General features: G+C 47.5%; 5 protein-coding genes across 5 annotated transcripts; 3 read left to right on the plus strand and 2 right to left on the minus strand.

Annotated features, from left to right (window-relative positions):
* Positions 1-1,313: 1,313 nt before the first annotated feature.
* GLAREA_09247 (uncharacterized protein) lies at positions 1,314-3,632 on the minus strand (the record flags this gene model as incomplete). The annotated part of the gene is made up of 3 exons (XM_008078208.1): positions 1,314-2,735; positions 2,821-3,230; positions 3,296-3,632. 3 exons carry the CDS (start codon positions 3,630-3,632, stop codon positions 1,314-1,316), a joined length of 2,169 nt encoding a protein of 722 aa, XP_008076399.1.
* Positions 3,633-5,758: 2,126 nt separating this feature from the next.
* GLAREA_09248 (ARM repeat-containing protein) lies at positions 5,759-8,254 on the minus strand (the record flags this gene model as incomplete). Its single annotated transcript, XM_008078209.1, has 1 exon — positions 5,759-8,254. The coding sequence occupies one exon, from the start codon at positions 8,252-8,254 to the stop codon at positions 5,759-5,761; it is 2,496 nt and encodes an 831-aa protein (XP_008076400.1).
* Positions 8,255-8,703: 449 nt separating this feature from the next.
* On the plus strand, positions 8,704-9,032 carry GLAREA_09249 (dolichol phosphate-mannose biosynthesis regulatory protein; the record flags this gene model as incomplete). The annotated part of the gene is made up of 2 exons (XM_008078210.1): positions 8,704-8,796; positions 8,847-9,032. The coding sequence occupies 2 exons, from the start codon at positions 8,704-8,706 to the stop codon at positions 9,030-9,032; spliced, it is 279 nt and encodes a 92-aa protein (XP_008076401.1).
* Positions 9,033-9,856: 824 nt separating this feature from the next.
* Positions 9,857-13,318, plus strand: GLAREA_09250 (uncharacterized protein; the record flags this gene model as incomplete). Its single annotated transcript, XM_008078211.1, has 2 exons — positions 9,857-10,044; positions 10,096-13,318. The coding sequence occupies 2 exons, from the start codon at positions 9,857-9,859 to the stop codon at positions 13,316-13,318; spliced, it is 3,411 nt and encodes a 1,136-aa protein (XP_008076402.1).
* A 3,158-nt stretch (positions 13,319-16,476) lies between these two features.
* GLAREA_09251 (uncharacterized protein) lies at positions 16,477-17,268 on the plus strand (the record flags this gene model as incomplete). Its single annotated transcript, XM_008078212.1, has 2 exons — positions 16,477-16,982; positions 17,046-17,268. 2 exons carry the CDS (start codon positions 16,477-16,479, stop codon positions 17,266-17,268), a joined length of 729 nt encoding a protein of 242 aa, XP_008076403.1.
* Between the last annotated feature and the right edge of the window lie 1,940 nt (positions 17,269-19,208).

The raw sequence follows: 19,208 nt of genomic DNA on the forward strand, positions 1-19,208 counted from the left end.
CATCCTGCCTGTCTTGCAAGATTCGTTGCTCAAAAGAATGTGTAGAAGAGAAAATCCGATCAACAGACCAAAAAAAACACAGCTCCTAAACCCTCAAAAAAAAAGGCTATCGTCGAAGAGAAAAATAATCAAAAGCCAAGACCCAAACCTATCCTCCGGCGAAGGCAAGCAGCACCCGCATCCCATATATCCCCTCCCAAAGGAACAATCGGCCCATCCAAAATCTAGACCCCCCGTTTCACACTCCCAAGAACTCACGCCATCCAACCCCAAAACTCGTGCCTCTCCCCCCAAAACTCACCACGCTCGTTTGGTGAACGCGTACCCGCCCGCACGAGTTGCGCAATTATCGACCCATTTGCGAGACAGTGTCGTTTGAGAAGTGTCGGAGGGGCTCTCGCCTCCACTTCCCCCTGAAGGAAGCGAGCACTGTAGGCGAGCGAGTGGGACGGCAGTTGCTATTTTCAGCCCTGCGATTCTTTTTTCTGGGGGTTAATTCACATCTTGGTAAAAGATGAATTTGATGTGATATATTTCTGCAGCCTGAGAGAAGTACAGTAATGAACATATAAACTCCGATGCAGGTGTTTTGTCATTCTGCAGCTTCTTCGTGGTGCGACCCAATCCACAATAATGGCCCCCTTTCCAGATCCACCTAAAGAACTGCAACCACCCACCAGACCCAAACCACAGCAAAACTCCACTGCTCTCGGGGGCGGCCCGTTTCGTAATTAGGTGCGACTTTTGCAGCCGCAATCCACCACTGGTTCCCTCGATGAATTCCGTGGGAAGGCAAGGATCACTGGATTTGTATGCGATGCACGCTCACGTTGCAGGCAGTTATTGATCTACAAATTCCCCTTTTAAGGAGCGGCGAGTCATGTAGAACAATTATCGGAATCAAGCTTCCTTATCTTTTAAAGATATAAATACTCTTATCTTGGCATTCTTAATACCTGGCAACTTTCTAGGTATGATTTTGATGTTTTTGCTCAGTTGTGATGATATCTACTCAACAGCATGCTCGTTATGCTGCCATTAAAATCACAATATTTACATCACATATCCCCAAAGCCCTCAAGTAACAATCCCAATTCATGTACGAACTATATATATGCTTCTCCGAACCAGCCTATCATGGTATCTCCCATCTACCGCCTTCAATGCGCAAACCATAGATAGACCAATGACCCCAACTCCATCAAGTGTATACAACAAAACATCAACGCCATATGCTCGTCATGCAGATGCAAACCCAGTTAAAAGCACACACAAATTGTTACATAAACCCTTCTTTTTGATGAAATCCCCAATTATTCCTCTATGCTAAGTTCCAATGCTTTGTTAGTACGGTCTAGCATGGTTTTTCGTGCCACTCCCAACGCATCCATCAACTTCTCCATCGACCGGTTGTCGTCTTTCACAGCATGCAATGCAGCCTCCATTTCGTGACACCGGCGTCTCAAACGCTCCACTTCATCATTAAGCACTCGGACTTTGTAAGCCTCTGCCGGTTGTTTGGCCAAAGTTTCCAGTGATGGCTCGCTTGTTGGTGCGCTCATTGTTTCGATTTTGAGCGAACTAAGAGGCTCGAATGCCGGTAGTGGTCTTTCAGCTTCGTGACTAACTGATGTATTCGGCGTATTGACGCCCGTGGATCCGAGACCATCTCTATGCTCATTAGTCAACTTCAAGGACTCTATCTTTTGCTCCAATTCTAATTTCGTTGCATTCCAACTCTCCCTTTCTTTTGCAGCAATCATTTCCAATTGACTTGCTTTTTTCACAATCTCAATGTACTGCTTTCCCTCCTGTACTGCAGCTTGCCGACATTCCTCGCGGCTCTTTGTCAACTCTTCGATACTCTTCTCTAGCTCTAGTATTTGCTCTTGAAGCCTGCTCCTTTCTTCAGACAAACTAATAAGCTCTGCATCAGACACATTCTGCTTCTTTTCCAGCGTACTAGCTCGCATTTGCGATCGTTGATAGGCAGCAAGTAACTTGTCGTGCTCCGACTGTAGCGTAGATATAGCGATTTTCTGAACCGAAACCTCGTGCTGGAGAGCGGCTGAGTGAGCCTGCATTGCTGGATCTGGACGTGCCGAGCCAATGGGTGGGAGATACCCGTTGATGGATGAGTGTTGTAAGCTTGATGGGTGAGGTAAATTTACTGGCTGCGAAGTGCTCCCATAAGTTGCCGAGGACGGAGACGGGAAGCTGATTGAAGTAGGGGAAGGAATTGACCGTCCAGGAGGAGAAGGCAATTGTCGGCCAATCGTGACAAGTGGAGGATTCATAATCGAGGTTCGTGAGCTTGATGGCGTTCTCTGATTTGGATCATCTTGCTGCTGCGAAGGGCCGTAATTATATCGAGGTTTCATACTTGACTGCTCCCCGATCACCGATTGTCTGTCTCTCGGATTCGACTGAAGCTTGACATCTAAAGCGGGGTCGGGAGCCTCAGCTCTCAACCCATATGGCTGGTCCGTCTCAGATTCAAGGCGCCTTCTCATCATTTCGGACTTATGTGCCTGTGGAAGATCTCCATTCCGTTCATATTGCTTGTTCAGGGGCCGCACTGAGCCGGAAGGAGAGTGTTGTACGAGAGTGTTGGCAAGACTATTGACGTGATGAACCCTGCCAAGTAGCCAATTCAATGTATGTTGCAAGCCACGTTGTGATATTGGTGGGTACTCTTTTGGGCAAGCTTCACTTATCTTCCTTTGACCAGGGCTCTATCCACCAGTACCAATTAGTTACACGCCCAACAAGCTCTGGGATGACGATACATAGCCGTGGGGTATTGAAAGTAAGACTAACCAAAGACGCAAGTCTCTCATCGGAAGAAATGCCGGAGCTAAGGGTCTCCGCCAGCTGAGTAAGCGCTGTTGCAGCGGCTTGAGTGACACTCTCGATACTTTCGTTGGCATCAGGGAAATCCGCATCCTCAGGCGGTTGCGTGAGGAGCTGCTTGCAGCGCCTGCACAGGCTGTTGCGATTTGCCTCTGGAGAGGGGTGAATGCCCTGACTTGGTTGAACCGCATGATCTCTGCTTGGGGGCCTGGGCTCCCATCCCGTGCCTACTGGCCCTATTTGGTGCTGGAGCTGCTGCAGCGAGGGACGGCGTGGTGACTGTAGATGGAGCGGTGCCTGAGGCGCTGGAGGAGGGGGAGGGGGAGGAGGAGAAGGTCGAACACGGTGGATTGACTGATTTGTATCATACGGTGTGTCTGTGAACCCAAGGTTAAGTTAGTCATCCGAATACATGAGGAACATGGAGAAGGATGCCACTTACGGCCTGTCCGTGGATGGATCCGGTGACCATTCAGACTCGAGCCTGCCAGTTCTGCGGATGTCGCGTGGTACTCATTATTGACTTCATATCTCGGTCTCTTGGCTTCGGGTTCGACGAATTCTCTCGTGTACTGATTGTGGTATGAATGAAGACCCGACTCAACGTTACCCGCGCCTCGAGGTTGCTGCAGCCTGTGATATGGTGCAGAATCAATAGGCGGCAATAGAGCTCCATGCCATTCATTCCTTTTTCCACCTGCTATAGCTCTTTCCTCCTCCCAAGGTCGTTTGATGCTCGGAGGCCCCGACAGCGAGCCATCCCGCCCTCGAGCATCCATTACCCTCACACCGCGCGCGAATGCCTTGATCGTACTGACGACAAGTCAAGCAGCCCCATCTATTCGATATGTGTCTGTCCAAGACGGTTCGTATCGGCACGGTCGAGTTGAATCGGGGGGCAAAAAAAATCCTATGCGAAGAATTGGTAAGTTTAGAAAGTTCCGAAGTCGAGGAAGGCGATATGAAAGGTTGGAGGAGGGAGAAAATATGCTTACACGCTGCCGCGCAAAAGCAGACGTTTTGCTGAAATATAGTCAAAGTGAGCTGACCTGCTTCTCAGCCCATGTTGTCATGAGGATGGTACTTGGAAATGTACGGTCCTGGATTGTGGAAGGGGGGTGGTACAGCTCCCAGGAGCAGTAGCAGGAACGACGTAGTTGCATGCAGTGCTGCTTTCCGCTTCCGATAATTCAGCGCAGCTAGGCAAACAACCAGGGGGATTTGTTGTGCAGCTCCACTTTGGAGTACGTAACTTGCAAATCTGGAGTCTTCTGCGTTCGTGGACAGGCGAGAGTTGACTAGCCTTCTTCCATAACTGATAATCCAAAGCCAGGTCCAGCCGGGAAACGAGGGTACAACTCTCATAGGGGACGGACTTGGCTCAAATCACGGCTTGAGCATGGGTGTAAGCTCCTCCAAAAGGCAGCTTGTACAAGGCGACGAGTGAGAAGAGCAGCTCGAATAGACTGTAGTCATACCAAACAGGTTGCCAAGTCCATATCCAGGTCGACTGGACGGCGTGCATCAGAGCAAGCGATTTCCAAAGCAGACCTCAGGGTGAGCCATCGGATTCGGGAGAACCATCGCGGAGGCATGATTAATAAATGTCTCGGCTCTGAGTGGGTGGTAGCGAGTGTCAGCTGTCAATTGGTTGAAAATGGGGGTCTTTTGTCGAATCCCTGTACACAGTCGTTTTGTCAGCGGCCAGATGTTGAGACCCACGGCTGAATAAGAAGGCCAAGACGTAAACTGTTCGGCAAGTGACCGCCTCGGCCTATGAGCTCAAAAGGCGGCACTCAAATGGTGTCTGCAACAAGATGTCAGCCGTTGACACTGGTTGGCCAGCGGAGGAACAGTTGAGTATCTCCGCTGCCAGACTCTGGCTACTTTCAAAGCAGGCACCAAATGCCATCCAAAAAGAAGCTGCATGAATGGCTAGTTCAAGACCGAGTACAGTCTTTCCACGGCGTTTAGTCTGACTGCATGTCATGACAATGATCTTCTCAAAGGGGGAAGTGATCGCAAGGTTAATTACGCCGGACGAAAAGCACAACCTGTGAATCAAATCAAGATTCCTCACTATGAGGTACGAATCTCAACCTCCCAACGCTGCTCTTCCCATCGCAATCAAAAATCCCAAAGAACGGAAGAAAAACGGGCCCGCAGCTTTGTCATATGAAGCCACGCAGTAGGGGTTCCGCAACTTAGCATGCGTTTCCCAATTAGATCCCGGTAGCTTGAATTTGAACCAGAACCCCCACATCTCGTTACATGACATTGTGAGACCTGCATCAAGAAGGTCATGACATAAGCCTGATCGTCCCCAAATACATGAAGGTTCATTAGGTAGAAGAGAGATCTGGCAATGATTTTCGGAGCACTTTACAAAGCGCTTAAGGAATTCAATATCCGAACAACTGAAAGGAATGAAATATGTGCAGATGCCTCGTCGTGCGATCTTGATGCAGGTCCACTGAGTGTGCCCAGGCTAATACATTGAGCAGTAACATATCCAGCATTACTATATGTGTCTTGTGATTTGCTATAGCAATAATAAAACCAAATGAATAATCAACAATCTACGCAAATGCACACAAATTGAATGTCCGCAACCTGGAAGTCCTCCGTTCGCTAAACCTCGCCTATTCACATGACTTCAGGGGTTGGTTCAACGAGGATTTTAGGGGTATTACTGCCATTTACCGATCGACCTTTATAGTGATATATATGCATCTCACGGTTACACAGTAAGCAAGGCATGATGACTGGTGGTGCATTGTCATATCTTACGAGCCATTCCCTAGCTGCAGCCTTACCGATCCCCTCAGATTAATTGTAAATTGTGCTCTGCCGCATCCAGTACCGCATCTGTAAAAACATCATTAATTCCGCCTTAGTTACATTTTTAGCTGTACCGGCGGCCTCTTTTTGGTGGCGGAGGAGATCGAGAGACGCTGTACTCTCTTCTCCTTTTATGTGGCGGAGGCGAGATCGATCGAGTGTCACGACGTCCGCCACGATGTCGTGGCGGCGATCGAGAATAGCTATCATCTCGACGACTTCTACGAGGGGGTGATACCGAGTAGCTGTCTCTTCTTGCGGCTCTTCTTGGAGGAGACTTGGAAATGCTTGAGTCGCGGCGCCGACGAGGGGCAGAGCTGACAGATGATGTATTTCTTCGTACGACGTGTCTCGGCGGAGACCTCGAATTGCTCACCGCTCGCCCTCGCTTGACCGGAGGCGTCACCGAACGACTGTCTCCACGATTGTTTCTTCGAGGGGGCGACTGAGAGTAACTTGAATACCTCCTAGAACGTCGAGGTGGACTGGCCGAAATCGATTCGCGTTTGATTGCGCGTCGAGGCGGCGTAACGGACCTAGATATGGACCTCGTCCGACTCCTGCCTCTTTGATTGCGGTTCCTCCTCTCAGGCGTTCTGGACATGGACCGTTTCCTATCCGGGGAAGGGGAACGTCTCCTATCTAGGGCTCGTGTACGTGAGGGGGTTCGACTGCGTGAGCGAGATCGGGACCCAGAATATGATGAACCTGTGTATGATGAGTAACTCGATACTGAGCTACCTGAATAAGAGCGTGAATCATCGACGGCAGCAGGGGCAGGCAAGGCAGGTTTGGGCATGTTCTGGAGGTATTCTCTCATCTCCTCCGTCACCCTGCCCATCCCAATACTAGTAAAATAATTAATGGAGAATCTCGTATTCCGAGGATTGTCGAGCGGGAAAAGACCATCAAAGTAGGGCCGCAATATATCATCTCGAAGTCTAGCTGTCAGCTTATCCATACCCATCGCCTCGGATAGGTCCTGGAAGAGAATCTTGATGAAGATTCGACTACTCGACGTCGTCTCTTCCTCGTTTAAGTGAACCACGGACAACGCGTGCCATCCAATCGCGTCTGAGCTGATGAGGTGTCCGAAGAATCGAGCAATGTTGCGGAGTCTGTTTGTCTCGTATCGATGTATAGTATCGTAGTATTTCGCGAAAGACTGCTCGAATTGTTCCGTCCACAAGCGGTTGATCTTGGCGAAACGTTCACCGATTAGTCCATAGAATTTGGAATATGTCTTTTCCTGAGAACAACATTCGATGATCATCGATGGAAGCTCGGGTTCTTGGCCAGCTGGCAGGTTGATTTTCATCAACTTGTGACAGCATTCTTCGGGGTCGATACTAGACATGATGGTCAAGTAGATGACTCGTCGAAGATTAACCAGATCGGTATTGCTTTGATCCTTAATCTCCAATGCTTTTTCGCCTTGCTTTTCGGCGTCATCCTCGCTATCGTCACTCTCCTCGTCGTCATCTTCTTCGTCGTCGCTACCTTCCCCCAAGATTTCGGCCTTCAAAGCTTTGTATGCCTCCTCGTGTTCTTCCCATTCCGGATCAAACTTGAAAATGTTCAGTCCATCCTGGACATCGATTTCTCCAACCAAGTCCACTGTATGCGTAATCTGATCCTCCTCCTCCACCAAGTCCAACTCTTCCTTGATGGCTGGATTGTCCTTATATTTGTCTTTTCGAACTTGAAACAGTACTTCGATCATGTACTGAACCCTCTTGTCGATATCGGCTTCGTGTAAGATGTTACGAAACTGATCGAACACTGCCAATGCGACCTTACTATTCATCTCTTCCAAGTGTTGACCAACTTCCCTCGTTAATCCCACAGCAATTTCCACGCTGTCGTCAGTTGGCTTGTTGAGCAGGAGGACTAGCATTTTGGCTGCAACAATTTCATTCGCTACCTGCTGGTTACAAAGATGCGCGATGAATGTGGTTGCCGAAAGACAAACAGCCTTATCATTTCTCTTGAACCCTTTTCGGAACTGCATTACCAGACGTTTTAATAAAAGTTCTCCAACTTGAGGAAGCTTGGTGTTGACAATAGCGGCCATTGCTGCGTAAATTGGTGTAAAAGGTAAACTGGCCGCTTGTGCCTTCATTATGCTGCGACAGAATAGCCCTCTTCCCCTCACCAGATTCTCCGAAAACAGTTCGGGTACAATGTGCTTAATATTTGAGACGTTGACCTTGTTGATAAGACCATTAATAGACTTCTTCAGCGCTTCCCAAGCCATGCGCTGGTATTCTTTGCTCGATTTGTCCGTAATCTGCGATTGTAATGCGCGTAGTCGAGCAGGAGGTATATAAGTTCCACCAGACCGCATAGTCAATAGCTTCTCATACTCGGCTTTTGCAGCAGCCTGCTTCTCTTCTTCCGTCCTAACCTTGACAATACCGGAATTCTTGCCTCGCGACGCCGACTCCTGCTTGAGTGCGCTTCGTCCACCTCGATCGTTCCGCGGCGAAGAAGGAGCATTGCGCGGCGGACTTGTATCTCGTAAGGCGCTCGCCGATACTGTGGAAGTTTCGACCTCCATTGTGCTGGTAATGAGGAGTTAAAAAATGTTGACGATATGTTAGTTCCAGGCTTCGCGAGCGATAGCTGCCCAACTCATGTCACCACCGGACTCCAGAGATGTCACTGGAGAATAAGTTCGAGGTTGAGTAGACGGAAGATGAGGTAGCAATGTGAGTGGAAGGATGGTTTGTGTGTCGTTGAGCTGTCGAATGTGAGCATGAGGCTGAAAGATTGATCAAGGCGAGGACGGCGAGGCAAGGCGGTTTTCCCCAGACCAGACGCGCTAAGAAATTGTCCAGCTCGCGTACAAGCCAGATCGTACCAAAGCCTTGCACAACACCACGAAATTTATCACTCCCATCACCAAAACAAATTCAAAGTTTCAGTTATACGCATCTGAATCCACACACTCCTTTCTTCAACTGCAACAATGGTATGTACTGCTCGCCGGTGAATTAATTAGATCTAATGCATTCGCAGCTCGACAGACTAGTTGGCCTTGGGATGCTCATCACCGCAACTGTCGTGTTTCTGTACTATAGCATATGGACGCTTCTTATGGTATGGAATCTGATTCTGCTTGATGTTTATGCGGTAGCTGATTCGTATAGCCATTTGTCGATGAAGGGCACCCTCTCCAAAACTTCTTTCCTCCACGAGTCTGGGCTATTCGCATACCCGTCATTCTTATTCTCTTAGCATCAGCCGTCGTAGGATCCTTCTTGAGTGTGGTTATGATCAGGAGCAACAGAAAACGAGCCGCAAAAGCCAAGGCAGCTGGAAAGAAGAAGGCGTAGGAAGCTGTGTGTTTTACTACGTAGGTGATGGGTGAGGATGAACCTCTTCAGGGGCTCACTGTAATGGGCGTTACGCGACAGTTCAGCCTGCTATATGAAATGAGGGTTATCTCTAGAACAGACAGTGGCAATGAGCAGAATCACAAGGGCAAGTTCGTCACACGGCGCGGAATGGCTAAGCAAGCTTTTGGGTCGTTCAGTGAGAATTATACTCCGAGATCTTTCTTCATATTGGGTTTACAAGCTATGCAGCAATCGAGCGAAACTTCCATCAATTTTACGAGCATATATAAGTGAAAGCAGGGATGAGAGGTGTTGAGCAGCAAGTGAGTATAACTGCACAGAGACGTGAATACTGTACTGCATGTCCCTGTACCTGACTTTGACCCGATGCAGCAGAGAGTTGTGAATCCGGAGCACTCCAACCTGTCGTATCCGGCGTGACCCAATCATCGCCCGAATTCTGCCACACTAGCGTTAACCGCATGTGGCTTCGCAATGCAACACCAGCTGCCCCGCCATCGTGATCAACAATCAAGCTCTTGACAAAGAGCATCTTCTCTACACCTTCTGAAATCGCAAAACTCTCGAATCTTTCGCCGTAGATAACAATATAAAACACCTCTTCGGCCTCTTTTCTACCACTTTCCCCGCTCTCTCCTGAATTCTGGCTGTTCAGGGAAGCAAGCGGGAAGTCGTTGCGCCGCCTCCGCGTCACCTCGATCAGCCTGCCACTCTTTGTACTTAGATTGCGATTTCAAGCTTCCAGGTTCTTTCAGAATCTGCGAGTAAACGGAACCAGTCAGACCGTGGAAGTGTTGTGAATGCCACCTTCACTGGATCAAGACAGCAGTATCCCGTCCGGCACCTCCCCGCCCCGTAAAGCAGACAAGAAGGGCGCAGGTGCTGGAGCTTCGATATCAACAAGAAACAGCAAGAAGAATGGGCAGGCGAAGGATAATGGGGGAGGTGCAATATTAGCAGCGGTAACAAAGAATGCTTCCAAGTTAAGGTGAGTCATTTTCTAAGAGGCTCTATTCCAATAACAATTAACACATCATAGTAACAAGAACTTGAAATCAAATGTAACACCTATGGAGTCGCCTGAGATGGCGCCAGTCGATACTCCTCCCACTCCCTCTCCACCAAAGGGCGATCCGGTCACATCTCCTTTGTTGGACGCTTTATCTTCAGCCGCGATAGCCAGAACGTCGAGTCAGAACACCAACGAATGGGCAAAGAATGTCCCAGCATATTCAAGCTCTCCCAATAATCTCATAAACCTGGGTGAATCACCACCTACGTTTCCATCGTCTTATGATGAAAGACTTGCTAGTTTTGGCTGGACAACAAGAGAGCAAAGGGGATCTCCGAACGGCTACATAGCCTCTGCCTCTCCTCCTGCACGACGAAGACCTCTCAGTTACCAAACGGACGGCCATTATCAAGTGGCTGATGATCACCGCTCTGTGTCGTCCTACGCGGCTCGTCGAAGTTCGATGTATTCACAGCATCCAAGACATGGACAAGGGCAGAACCCCCCACTTCCACATCAAGCGCAGGCGCATTTCTACGGTGCACCCGACGCGAATCTTCTCCTGACACCTTCTGGACCTGGGCTTGTTCCAGGAGAAAACGGCTACTACTGTGGTCTTGATACCATCGCCAACTTGCAGGATTCTTCGCGGCCTGCTGAACAAGTTGTTGTAACCGGCTATCATGGAGGTCTTAATCTCCACACGGTAACCAAGAGAGGGTTGAATAAGCTACTGACTCTAGAAGGATTAAGAGGTGGAGTCTATAGTGCGAAGATACTCCCGTCTGGCGTGGCTGGTGGGACGCCTCAGACCCTTCCGTTGATTGCGGTCGTCGTTCAGGGTCCATCTTCAGAGCTCAGTGGATCTTCGAATGGGGAAGAGGCATATTCAGTCGACGGGGCGTCTGTGAAGCCAACAGAAAGTATTCGAGGCTCTCCCAAGCATCCTGGACGCTTACCTTACGAACCTGACGATCCGGAGTATTATCAGACGACAGTTGAAGTCTACTCGCTAGCTACCAAGCAGCATGTAGCGACCCTACTTACTCTCCCCAAGATTCGCCTTCCGATTCCAAGTGCAAGCTCTCTATTCAAGCCTCCCACAGCGGTTGGAGCTTTAACCATACGCGCCGATGGCTCATATGTCGTGGTTGCATCTGGCAACACCGGAGAGACATGGTTGTTTCGAGTAAAACCATCCAAGTCAAATCCGTTCGGCGACTTCAGGTGCATCGGTAAGGTATGGACAGCAGTACAACATGGAGTATGTGTCGATTCTCCTGAAGCGAACGGGAGTGCCGATGGCGATTGGTACACCACTGATCCCGTGGAACGAAAACAATACAAGGCATCTATCTTGTCCCTGAATGGGAGGTGGCTTGCTTATTGTCCATCTGCTCCATCATCTCAGACATCTCTGAGGGCTAAAGTGCCAGGCCTTCCTCCACATGCGAAGGTCCCAGGACTCAACGCTCAGGCGCCACCCCATCTCCCTTCGATAAACTGTACGGTCGAGACACCAGGAGGCGAGAGCATGGTCAAGCAGATGATGCAAGCTGGGACGCAGGCACTGATTGAGGGGACGACATATATTGGAAAACAGATCGGGAGACAGGGTGCACAGGTTTGGAACAATTATTGGAACAAGCCAACACAACCACAACCAATACCTGGCGGCACACCTTTTCAAAACCATGCCACAGTCCATCAATTTCCGCCAACGCATGGAGCCCAACTATCACCTGCTATCAAAGACCCAAGCCTAGTCTCTATCTTAGACTTGGATTATCTGTCACGTCACGCAGCTTTCTCGGCTTCTCCACACCCGCTTTCTACATTCAAGATTCCGCACGGGTGTAGCTTCTTGTCCTTCGCTCCTAGTGGCCTTGCGCTATTCACTGCGAGCAGCAAGGGCGACATACAATCTGTCTGGGATCTTATGCGTATGCAGTACGCCAGGTCCTCCTTTTTGAAAAGCTCTTTCCAGGGTGCAGACAATCGAGGACCTCACGTCAGGCAAATTGCCCAGTTTTCACGTATGACAATCGCTAGGATAGTCGACGTGGTCTGGTCTTCACCACATGGAGAACGTGCTGCTATGGTCACTGAACCTGGAACGGTTCATGTGCTTGATCTTCCAGCAAGTGCGTTTACCTGGCCCCCGCCGCGGCGAAGACCTTCTCCTCAGAAGCCAGCTGAATCAAATGGTGAATCTACCTCCTCGGTCTTTACAGCTGCGGGTGTAGCAACAAGCGCAGTGAGCTCTCTATGGACGGCAGCTCGTCCGCTTGTTCGTGCTCGACGCCAAAGTGCTGCTGGCATGTCTGCGAAGACTGTTACAGCACAAGCTGGTCATGGGACACAAGCTTTAGCTGCTGGAATTAGTCGCTCCGTCGGTGCTGCTACGGGTAGAGTAAATGAGATTCGTAAAGGTGGAAGTGGCAGGATACATCTCCCTCGCAGTTCGACCATTCCGAGCAAGTCTTGCATTTTGTTGCTCAGCCATAAGCGAAATGACTCTATCATTGTTGTTGGCGGAGGGATCGTCAAATTTTATACGATTAAAAATAGAAGAGAGAATCGTCCGGCAGACAAGCAAAAGGCTGCTCGTGGCGCCAATTATATCGAGTTTCGTCTTCCTTCATTACCAGATTTCAGAGCAGTCCTTGATGATATCAGAGACATCAGCCCGATCGGAGATTTGGGAGTCAACAAAGGTCAGGCTCTGGGACAACAATGGAACACACGGACGGTAGCAGCGGAAGAGAATCAAGCAAGCGAATCCTCGATTCCGCAGGCTGAGATCGAGTCGAACGCACCATACCAACCCTTTCATACAGATCGACGCGTTGGCCTGTTTATCTATGCATCACAAGATGCAGGGTCTCCCTCGGTATCCGCCCTTCTTGCACCACAAGTTGCTAAACAAGCAGGCCGTAGCAACAGTACTCTTTCTAAGTCACCTTGGCCTTTTGGGTGTGCAATCAAGACGATCAAGCTTGATGTAGGACCCGCACACAGTCCTGAAGATGACTTGGAAGGTCCAGTCAATTCTCGTGCTTTACCGACATCAGCAATTGAAAGAATATTGATGGTCAAGGATAACAACGAGGAGATGGAACAAATCGTGATCACCACGCGACGTCGAAAGGGTACTGCTAGGCCCGGCGCCGAAGCGACCGGTACAGAAGAAGAAGGCTTTTTTGAGGACGACTGCGAAGTCCTTGACTTTGCGAGCCAAAGAGTATGAGCTGTTGACCACGCTGTACATACCGTCAACCAGACGGCTAGATGGAGATGAGGGACGAACGTTGCATACATAACTAGATCTTTTTTGCCCGGCTCCTGTTCATATACCGAAGAGGGTATTGCTTTGACCTCTTTCAACCCGGGTTATTGCGTTTTTCGTTTTTGGGCTGGTATCGAGATATTGATAGCCTTCATCCATACTTAAATACATTTTATGCTTTTCATGGATATGGTGTTTTGTTGGGGTTTGGATAGATGGTGTTTTTGGGTGGAATGGATGCTGTGGCTTTGGGTACAAGAGGGAAGGGATTGGGATTACATCGCATGCGTATTTGTTGAGAGATACCATACTATCGAATAACAGGAGATGAATAGCATTACCAAATTTGTCTTTAGATTTGAGTTTTAATGTTGACTTGATGCATTTTCTTACCCTCTTACATAATTACGATCTAATCTTATTAAGACCGCTACTTCGCCCATTCCCTATACTAAATCATTTTCATTCAAATGTGCAAGTAAATTCCAGAGTCATCCGAACCCGAGAACAAAAAGCCAAGAGCCGGGCAGATCACGATGTGATGTTTCTTGTTTCGTTTCGTGTTTGAAGCTTTAACAGAATTAGGGTTTTAAGGTTAAATGCGCGAAATGCGTCAAAAGAATTTTATGTGGTTTAAGCTTAAATCTGCATGCGTGGGGGGCGGAAAGATGGGGGGTTCGTGATGTTAAACACGTCGGACAACTCATTTGATCTTGATAAAGATGTTTTGGAGAACTCTAGGGTCGTAGATTGGTGGGGAATTATACGAGGATACTGTTTTGAGGATTAGGTTGTTGGATTGAGGGTTGACGTTGGATTTGGGGGCGAGGCTTGGTGTGTCACGGGGGTTGATGGGGGGTGACGAAGGTCACTGGGTCAAAAGTCTTGGAGCGTGACTGTACGTTTAAGATTTAAGTTTTAGGTTTTAAGATTAATTTTAAACTTGTTTGTTTGCGATGTGCAACAAAATAAATTGTGAAGTAGATTTTAATGTTGTGAGTTAGGAGTAAGGGTTGAGAATGGGGTTTTCAGAGGGTGCTAGTATAAATGTGTAGGTGATCGTAGAGATGACGAGAGCAGCGACGGCGGCACTTTTTGAAATTGACAAAGGAAGTTTGAGAAAGTCGTCGGTGCTATTCTTGATGACTAGCGGTAGACTCACTCTCCAATTCATTTATCATTTACTAGCATCGACAATACTCGAGTACACATAAATCCATAGTAAACAAAACTCAAATCCCAAACCTAGAAATCTCGATAGATTTTCGTCGCACTTACCAAATAACGTATCATTATCAAACTCAAAATCAGATAAATAAATCTCTTTGCGATTTCCAACATAATCTATATATTTTAGTTCTTTTACATTTTCTGGGGATATCGAAGTAAAGTGTGGGCATACGCAACTTTTGAGTTTCGTCAGCAACAGTAGTGACCTGATTTACAACATGAAACAGTCTCTCACAAGATACCTGTTTTGAAAATTTGCGATGTGCAACAAATCAATCGTATCTAGAGCCTTTTGAGATAGGATTCTGGGGTTTCGAGGTCATAGTCCCAGGGAGGGCTGTGGCTTGAGTGTCTCCAGCTGACTATCAATACCCGACTTGTTCGAGCGCTGAACAGTACTTTTGAAACTAATAAAACACTTTCTTGGAAATACCTGTTTTTGGAATTTGCGATGTGCAACGAAATGGATTAAGCAAGTCACTCGGTAGATGCTGTATCATACCTTTGACGTGCATGACTACAGATTCAGGGTCCAGCGGGTGGCTTTTCGACATATTTAGCACCAAACCACTCATCAACGCATGATTCTCTTAGAAGACTCCAAATATTTCCCTTCAAACGTAAACCCCTTCCAGAAACAGCTCATCTGCTGAGAAATTTTAAAAAACAGCTGATCAGGGCCGCCACCAGGTCCGGGATGGCACCACTCGCTAAGACATTCGCGAATATACAGGTTTTTGGGGATTGCGAGGTGCAACAAGAATTTTTTGATCTGGAGGCAGTCACCTCCAAAAGTCAGAGCCCCAAATCTAAACTTGACCGGCGCAACGGTATATTTGTGTACCAATACTTTTTTCTACCCAAGCCCTGAATGCACTTTTACAAGACATTTTCGAATTTCCAGTCGATCAAATTCACCTCTTGAGGCTGGGAGATCCCCTTCTTTGTCCGCATCCAGACCTGTGCGGACGGGTTCTCAGCGGCGGACGTGGAGGCAGCTTATGTTACCATTGATCTCCGATTTTGGGGCAGATCCTTCATTCGGCTCATTTTTGGGTGATGAGTTGGAAGAAGGAGTGCATCCAATCCAGCATCCTTCTCTCTCCCCAAAAGTTCCAGATTCGACGTTGAGCAGGTCTATACTCTTTCCACCATGAAACAGCTCAAGCAACGACCACCAGCATAGCAGATTAGATAACTATCATCATCATCATAACCACCATAGCACACCCACCAGGCAAACATCACGGAAATATATTCTCAGTACAGATTATTGTAGTGATGGGAAGAGGAATAGTAGAGTCACCAGTCTCATCCTGCTCTTCCGTCAAGCTTTTTACTAAAAGCTTAGCACATCAAATGTCTCTATTCTTGATACGTCACGGTTCATCCAACCGCTCCTGCGTAGATGCAGGTACGTAGCATAATCTCTGGCTGAGCATTTTCAGAAGCGAGGAGGATTAAGCGCCACGATATAGACGACACGGCCATCAGCAATAACGATAAAGCTTAACAATACGTAGGATTGCGTAGGATTTAACTCAAATATAGATAAACTCATGTGACTACTTTCTGTAGTAGGAACAAGAGTTCGAGATCATTCCGTCGTATGATGTATAGAATATCCTGACTTGACGCAAAGCAATACAAGATCTTCGTGAAGGCACAGCGAGCATCTTCATAACATGATCAAAGTTACGTCAAGCACAATATGAAGAATTTTGGATCGAATTGTTTACATATATAATGACTTGTTCTGTATTTCCTGAAAGCTACTATTCAGCAACAATCAACTTCCTATTTCATTCTTTCGCTATACACTTCACTTTCATTTCAGCATAAACAACTCTCAGATTATATTCTCATATTACATTCAACAATAAACAGACATGCATCTTGCAACTGGTTTTGCAACCATCGCGGCAATCGCGCCTCTCCTCCTTCCTCATGTCCTAGCCCTCCCATCCCCAAATCCCCAACCAGATTTTTTCGGCGACATCAAAAACACATGGGACAAAATTACAGGACAAGAGCACCAATCCAATGCGGGAAACACCGCCGAGCAGAATTTGGCCGGGAATGCCACTCTTCTCTCCCAGAGTTTCGGGGCTCTCTTGGACGGAGATCCATCCAACAATGTAGAGGCGATAATCGCACTGGCGAAATCCGGCGAAGACTGGTTCCAGAACATCCAAAGCCATGCCGATGAGATCGCAGCACACATCCCGAATCCAGCAGAGGATGTGAGGAAGGCTAAACAAGCGCTTAAAGACGTCGTGGAGGATATCAAGAATGAGTTCAAGGAGATCAAAGAGGATCTTAAGCATCCAGCGAAGCTGGTCGGAGATCTGCTCGCTAAGATTCGTGCTGCTTCGGCGAAGATGGCTTGTAAATTGTAAGTCAATACAGCGTGACGTTGTTCATTTTGACTTTTCACAAAACTAATACGTTGGCGCAGACAAAATGATGTGTTTGCATCCATCAATACTTTAATTACGGAGTCGAACAATCAAAATAAGGATAACCCGGTCGTGAAACCTATTCCTCAGATACAGATTTCCAAGGACGTGCAGGACGACTTGGGACTTGATATGTCTAAATGTACTGTTAATGCCGCTCCTGGGAATCCTACACCTACTCCTGCACCTGCTCCTGTACCTACTTCTCCACCAACTGTTTAGGTTGATGATGTTTCGATGAGTGGTTCAACAGGGATATAGAGTGTTATGGGTAAATTGGTTGAGCGTGCGATTTGTTGGCAATATTGGGATATTTGAATGCTTGGTCAGGATAGGTAGGTGTATTAGGAGGTTTTTCAGCATTAGTATCCGTTTTTTTTTTTCAATGCATAGAAGTCGAATTAGTTGCCTCTTATGTTTTTTGAGCCCGTGAATCGTAATCTTATAAATAGAATTTATCACAACCTATAACTCAAACGAGACACGGAAAAAATGGGGTGCGAAAGTTGCACATCATATCACATTCCTTTCTTCCAGAAAGCAGGTAGTGTTAGCGTGGTTTCTTAAAATCCAATTGCCCTCTCGAGTAGACGTCACATCAAGCTGAAAACAGTAGAGTAAATGACCAGATTTCTCGTCAGTAAAACAATATACTTGCATAACTCGTCCATGGTCCGAAATTTACTTCGCGGACTATGTCATCACTCGATGTGTCAATGTAATGGACCCACTAACTCGAGCTTTAAACACGCTCTAAGGTTTTGATTTAGCGAAGTGGGTGTGTTATACCTTACAAACCTATAGATAGGTTGAGCACGTTTGGCACATAGCAATTATCCACCACTACGTGTAAAATGAACACTCCATAGCAAGCTCCTATTAGTAACATGTAGGTCATTCTCAAGTAGCGAGCTACAGCACACCCTTTGGACTCTTACCATAAAATAATTCTTGGCAACACGAGTCTAACTTCTTGAAAAGCGTCCTCGGGTACTGTACACAAGACAAAATGTAACATTTCACCTCGCGTAACCATAACCCCTTTCTTCAGAGCCTAGACGCAAAAAGAGTGAACACCATGGTCGAGCGACCAGAAAGGTTACAAAGCCACTTTCCGACTATAGATGAAACGGCTTCTCCATCCTACCTCTACGTTCTACGCGGCCTATTACTTAGTTACTACTCGCTTTCCTTAGCCCCGTCAGCCCGTATACCTCTAGCTCAACTTCCCACACATACGTCGTAGCAGTAACACTCGGGCACGTAGACTTTAATCGTATCTTTCCCTAACAAATAAGCAGCGAGTCTCTGTTAACAGCTCGTTCAAGATCGCGACTGTGGGTTTACATCCTTAGTCTCGTCGTGATATACCTCACAAGTCCGCCATTCGATCCCTCATGATACAGAGTAAAAGAAAAAGGGGAAATAAGTAATCAACAGCAAATATCCTCCACCACCCTTTTAGTATCCGTAATTTTCTCTAACCTGAGGCGGAATGGAAAGCGACTACTCGGTGAAAGGTCACTACAAGTAGTTTGGTACAGCGCAGAGATCTTATTGACGACTTATCATATCCCCATCCCTATCTCCATGGCGGCAAACGAATATGAAACACCAACCACGAACGATCCTAGAAAGATATAGATATAAAGATAAAAAGTCGCTGGTGTGAGCTCGCGAGTTCGATACCCGAAGGGACAACCCCGCAGCGCGCCCGTCCGCGTTCAGGCAATAGCATACGCTCTCATGTTTCCGTGATAGGAGGGGGCTTGATATTAGGTTAAAGTTATGGGATGGATAGTGTATGTTTTTATATCTGAAGTATATAATCTAGTCTAGGAAACACCTTCCTGTCATAGAACCTCAAGGAGTAACGATGCCCAAACGCCCTACCTCCAGGTTTCAGGACCTGACCCAACCACCCTCACAATCCCCTTCAACCCAAACCCCAGACGTCACAATCAAATCTCCAACACAATAATCTACGTTCCGAACAAATTCTACGTAATCCCGTATATCCCACAACCCAAGTATAAACGCGTCTACCCCCCAAGCTCATAAACCCCATTCACATTCCCACAATATCAGCAAAACCAAACTCACAAGTACACTCTAACGCTTTCTTTTCCAAGGAGTCAGAACTAACAGGATGGTATCGAGGC

The sequence above is a fragment of the Glarea lozoyensis genome (assembly GCF_000409485.1).
Source record: "Glarea lozoyensis ATCC 20868 chromosome Unknown GLAREA1, whole genome shotgun sequence".
NCBI lineage: Eukaryota > Fungi > Ascomycota > Leotiomycetes > Helotiales > Helotiaceae > Glarea > Glarea lozoyensis.